This window comes from Chaetura pelagica, unplaced genomic scaffold, assembly GCF_000747805.2.
Source record: "Chaetura pelagica isolate M959 unplaced genomic scaffold, ChaPel_1.0 scaffold31, whole genome shotgun sequence".
Classification (NCBI taxonomy): Eukaryota; Metazoa; Chordata; class Aves; order Apodiformes; family Apodidae; genus Chaetura; species Chaetura pelagica.
The window spans coordinates 2,479,483-2,485,223 of record NW_009952481.1 but is presented as its reverse complement, the minus strand read 5'-3'; the positions used below and the strand labels follow the sequence as shown (position 1 = coordinate 2,485,223).

At 37.1% G+C, this 5,741-nt stretch overlaps 1 protein-coding gene across 1 annotated transcript in view; it reads left to right on the top strand.

The window, feature by feature from the left end:
* SPEF2 (sperm flagellar 2) overlaps window positions 1–5,741 on the top strand; it is a 129,990-nt gene that overhangs the window by 56,603 nt on the left and 67,646 nt on the right. The window contains 1 exon segment of the mRNA XM_010008757.1: window positions 5,688–5,740. Within this exon segment, the coding sequence (XP_010007059.1) occupies window positions 5,688–5,740 (53 nt within the window).

Here is a 5,741-nt window from a genome sequence, read left to right as displayed (position 1 = left end):
ATTCCTGAGCAGAAAATCTCTATTTGCAAAAGTGTCATGAAAAGTTTTGGAACTGGACTGGGTGCATTCTGAAATAGTAGAGCTGGGTGATATGAAGAGGTGAAAAAATATTTTGCATATTGGATCTCGGAAGGATATCTGCATTGTGTCCAAAACTGGGTGTTTCAGGTTATTCCATTTGAATCCTGCCCGGTAAAGCACAGGGCTTTTCAGATTCGTCCTCAGACAATCCTTGTTCAAAACACAATTTCTAGATTACTGACTTCACACTACTTCTCTTCACTAATGATTGCATCAAACAGAACCTTGTAACTTACTGCATTTCTGTGATTTCTAGTTATCTTTTATCTCAGTATTGCACTGTGAGTCCTTGGCTTAGATCATAGGTGTTGATCCCGATGCAACTTAGCCTGTCTCTTCTGATGTTTTATAATAATGAATACTTCAGGTGTGTTGCATCTCTGAAAAGGAAAGGCATGAAATGATATAAAAATACATTTTTTTAAGCATTGGTATGTAATGTCTGGAGATGTTTCTGGACTGTTTTAGAAAAAATTAAATTTCTTTGGATCACAGAATCATTCTGGTTGGAAAAGACCTTTAAGATCATCGACTCCAACCTTAACCTAACTCTACCAAGTCCATTGCTTAAACTATGTTCCTAAGCACAATATCTGTAAATCTCTGAAACACCTCCAGGGATGGTGATTCAATCACCTCCCTGGGCAGCCTGTTCCAGTGTTTGCTAACCCTTTCAATGAAGAAATTTCTTCTTGTATCTGATCTAAGCCTCTCCTGGCACAACTTGAGACCATTTCCTCTTGTTGTATTGCTTGTTACCTGGGAGAAGAAACCAGGTCCCACATTGCTACAACCTCCTTTCAGGTAGTTGTAGAGACCAATATTGTCTCCCCTCAGCCTTCTTTTCTCCAGACTAAACAACCCCAGTTCCCTCAGCCTCTCCTCATAGGGCTTGTTCTCCAGACTCTTTACCAGTTTCTTTGTTCTTTGGACATGCTTCAGCACCTCAAGGTCCATCTTGTAGTGCTGGACCCAAAACGGAACACAGGATTCAACATGTGGCCCCACCAGTGGTCGTCTCCAGTACAGGGAGACAATCAGCTCCCTAGTTCTCTGGCCACACTATTTCTGATACCAGGCAGGATGGCATTGGCTTTCTTGGCCACCTTGTCACACTGCTTGCATATTCTGCATCTAGAAGTTATGTGGGTTCTCTGTATCTGTCCCAGACGTACATTTTAGGAAAAACTAACTACACCTGGAGTACTTAGACCAAGAGTCCGTCTATCCAAGTATTCTGTGGCCGAGCTCTCACTCAAAGAGTTTCTTTGTGATGTTCTTGTTGATATGCAGAGGCCACGAATAAGTTTTGCAACTCAGTTGTCTGAAATCACTGTAGTACCAAAACTTACTCTTTACCTGCTATAAGCTGTTGCAGCCCCAGCACAACCCCAGGAGCCTGGATTACTGGTTCAAATAGCCATGGACCAATCTGTTTATGTCCATGTGGTAGCAGCAATCCCTGGGGCATTTTGTGGATACAGCAGCTGCAAATCAGCATATCCAGCCAGGGCTGTTGGGGAGATCAGGCAGCCAGTCCATCTTCATTTGTAGTAGAAGACTTGCCAGTTTGAAGATGGAGGAATTGTTGCAATGTGCTGCCAATCAGGGTCTCCAGGGAGACTCCAAAGCAAGGCAGAAGTAACATAAGTGTTCCTTAACTTCCCAGGAAGAAAAATAAAACCTGATACAGAAATAGCAGAAGTTACAGACTGCAGTAACTAGAAAGGAAGACAGGGAAAGCAGTTGACTAGAACAGTAATCTCACCAGATAGAGAATTTATTTAGTATTAATTTGGTTCTAAATTAGCAGCAGAAGAGGTGACTAGTTGGAACTCTGTGATACTTCAGAAATAAGGTGGTGTTTGACTTAGAGAAGTGTGAAGCAAATTGAGATATTTTCTTTAAAAAACAACAAAAAAACAAAACAAAACATGAAGTTGAATACTACCTTCTCCCTCTGTTAGACATTGAACCAGAAAGAATTTTCAAGCTAAAATCATAGCTGTCTTGTAGACATTTGGCTCAGAATTTACCTATGCTGCATAACACTTGAACACAAGGCATGGGATCATTTAAAATTAAATTAATTTGATCTCTTCAGAGTTCTTTAATGTATTTAATGTGCATATATATGAAGCTCTACTAAAATAATTCTGTTCCAGTTTCTTGCTTTTTGACACAGTACAAGCTGTAATACAAGTCAGAGTCTGGGAAAAAACCCAACAAACCAACATTAAATTTACATTAACCTCCTCTGTGTGAAACAGGGTAACACCAGTAAGATTTTCATGGGCAGGCAACATGGTTTCAAATTATCAGTTCTAAAGTTTTTTTTTTGTTTATTTTTTATTTTTTTTTTTATTTTTTATATGCTCAGTTTATCTTTCTGAAATGATAAAGTTATCAGGAAGAAGTTCTTGTAAGCAATAAATTCAGAAGATGAAAATGGGAGGGGAAATGAATTGTTACTAGATTATTGCTTGTCAGCTGAATAGTTTTATGTATCCTAAGTTTTGGTCATAAATACGGCTACACAACAGGACAGAATTGTTTAATTTGTATATAAATTAAACAAGGAAACAGAGAAATATAAAAAAAATTATATATGCTAATTATGTATTAACAACATGAAACAAACACCTTAAAGCCTGGCCACTGGATGCCACTGTTGTCTCAAGTAGGTAAACTGAAAAAAAGTGTGTATTGTGCTTTCTCAGTAGTAATTTTTTCACGCGATCACCAAGTTTTCCCATTTATGATACTAGTTATTTTTTTGGACATTTCACAGTCCTCTGTGAAGAAGTTGATGTAAAATGTTTGGTCAAAAAATTGTACTGCCATTTTTATTTTGTCTTGTAATATGCCCAGAAGTCTCATCCATTCCTGTTTGTAGGAAATAAAATTAGAATACTTCACTCCCCTATCCAATAAGCAGCTTTTTGAAATTACATCTGGTGTTCTGAATCCTAATTTTTCTATTGTGTAGCTATGAGCGAATTGCTGTTTCAGATATTTTTGTTCTTCAAAAATTTCTGGCTGGCTTTTTTTAGGCCTACTCAGCATGTCCAGATATTCAATTATGTGGAGTACTGGAGGTCTCTAACCTATTTTGCGTGCTCTGAAGTGTTCTAAAGGAACACCTTCCCATTTCCTTTTTAAACAGCATATCCACTTAGATGAGGTGGTTTGATTTCTCACTGGGACAACTATTTGCACTGAATATTTTATCATCTGAGTATGACAAATTACCACTATATTAGGGTAGCATCTTCAATCCTCTGTGAATTATAATTTGAAGATGTATTTTCCTCTGATGCAGTAATTACTGATATACTAATCCATGACTGGGGATAAGCAGTTGCAACTAAAGAAATCAATGGGTATTTACTTATTATAGGAAGCAAATCTGTGTAATTTCTACTGTTTTTTTAAATCTTAACAAAATACTGTGTCCAGAGAAGCAGTGGATACAACTATGGCAGCAAAAGGTGTTGTGTCTCCTTTTATTGCCTTGATTTTATGAATGTAAGAGACAAATAGATTAACTCTTCAGTAGGTAGGGCTGCTGGAAAAACCTGAAATACATCAAATGACACATAGTATAAGTATGAAAATGTGCATTAAAAATTGTTACTATTGCATTGTTTTCCATTTTCAACATTCAAAATCAGATCCTCATTTTCTATTAAGCTTTACAGGGAGACAATATTGCGTACAGATGACACACTCTGGGATTAAAGCCTGAGACAATTGCGTCTTTGCCATTAGAACTGTTATGTAGTGTCATGAGATTCAGTGATAGGAAAGGGGGTTTCAAAGCTCGCATTATACCTAAAATAAGCAAAATGCTAAGAGGTTTTTATATCAACTTAATATTTTTGAGTAATCTGTATTCAATTGGAATGTATTTTATTCTCAGCAGTTGTAAAGACAAAGGAATATAAAACATGGAAAAAGTTTTGTTTGGAAAATATTGGCTTCTTAATAACAGCAACATTAAGGATCTAAATCTATTAGAAAGTTGTTGCTCTTATTATTGCAATTAAAATAGCCTTATTTTGTTGCTTTGTGTTAGAGATCCATTACAGATGTCTTGGTTGCATTGTGTAGTACAGATCTAGATCTCTTTACAGATAACTTTCTTTCAAATTAGTATAATACATAATGAAGTTTGATTTTTCACTTACAGTTGAAATTATGTGATTTGTTCTGCCCTTGCTCAGTCACAGACAGCTGATGGAAAATAAAGCAGATTAAAAGAAAATTGAAGTGATATTATATTTTGGTTTGTTTTTTCATACTACTACTACCAACTGGCATTACCTGTTCCTCTCTTCATAGGAAAGTGAATTTGAATTCCTCAGATTAAGTTCTGAATTTAGGTCCTTCAATCTGAACTTCTTTTTCATAGCACTTTTGCTGCATCTGAAACAAATGTCCAGGGAATCATAAATTTCCTCTAAAAAGCCTACTGTAGGAGTGGTATTTGGTGAGCTGGTGCTTTTGTTTGGATCTTAGAAGTAGTTCTGGACTGTAAAGTAGTGATGCAAAACTTTAGGTTCAGTTAAGCATTAGGTTATATGCCAAGGACAGTATAGAGAAGTGTAGTAGTGAGAAGGTATTTCCATATTTTGTAAAGTATTTTGGAAGTTAGCAGCCCACAGCCTTCAAAGTGTCTGTGCACACTGACCATGCATCAAACAATGGTTCAGGATCATTTTCCTGTAGTACTGAACAGGGAATTCTATTCATGTCCAAGAGAGAACACTAAAACTGTTAATAAGAAGCCTTGTCTTTTCCTCTATTCTGATTGCTTCCCTACATTCTCAGTCTGCTGAATGGAGGACATAATTATCCAAATCCCAAGAAAAAAAAGAAAAAGTTTAAACCTGTAGAAGACTGATAAAGGAAGCAACAGAGTATGGCTGAGAGTGCAGACTGCTGGAGAGCAGGGATAAGAAAATTTTGACCAATTAGTGATTTGAGGAAAGGGTGTATCTTTGCATTCAGAAGCAAATATTTGAAATTCATAGAATCACAGAATGGTTTGGGTTGGAAGGGACCTTAAAGATTGCCTAGTTCCAATCCCCCTGCCATGGGCAGGGACACCTCCCACTAGATCAGGTTGCTCAGAGCCCCATCCAGCCTGGCCATGAACACTTCCAGGGATGGGGCATCCACAGCTTGCCTGGGCATCCTGTGCCAGTGTCTTACCACCCTACACTAAAGAATGTCTTCTGCTGTCTACCCTAAATCTCTCCTCTTTCAGTTTGAAGCCATTACCCCTTGTCCTATCATACGTGCCCTTATATGCTGCTGTTTCTCTGCACGCAGGAAATATTGAAATTAAAATTCTCCACAAATATACTTTTACTAAGTTATTTCAGTTAAGCAATATTAGAATTCACTTCCACAGTTCTGCAATTCTTGTATAGTTTACAAAAATGGTACTCATTAATAGATTGGTATATTCTGGTGGTTCATGTATCAAATGAGCAGGCAGATGCTGTTATGTGACTCCCTTCATATTTCTTATGTGAGAAACTAATGAGTTGTCTATGAAATAGTTTATATGTTGCTCTTAATACTGTTTTATCTTTTAGGAGGTTTACCGGGAAGAGCAACTTATTTACAGACTAATGAGACAATCTCAGCAG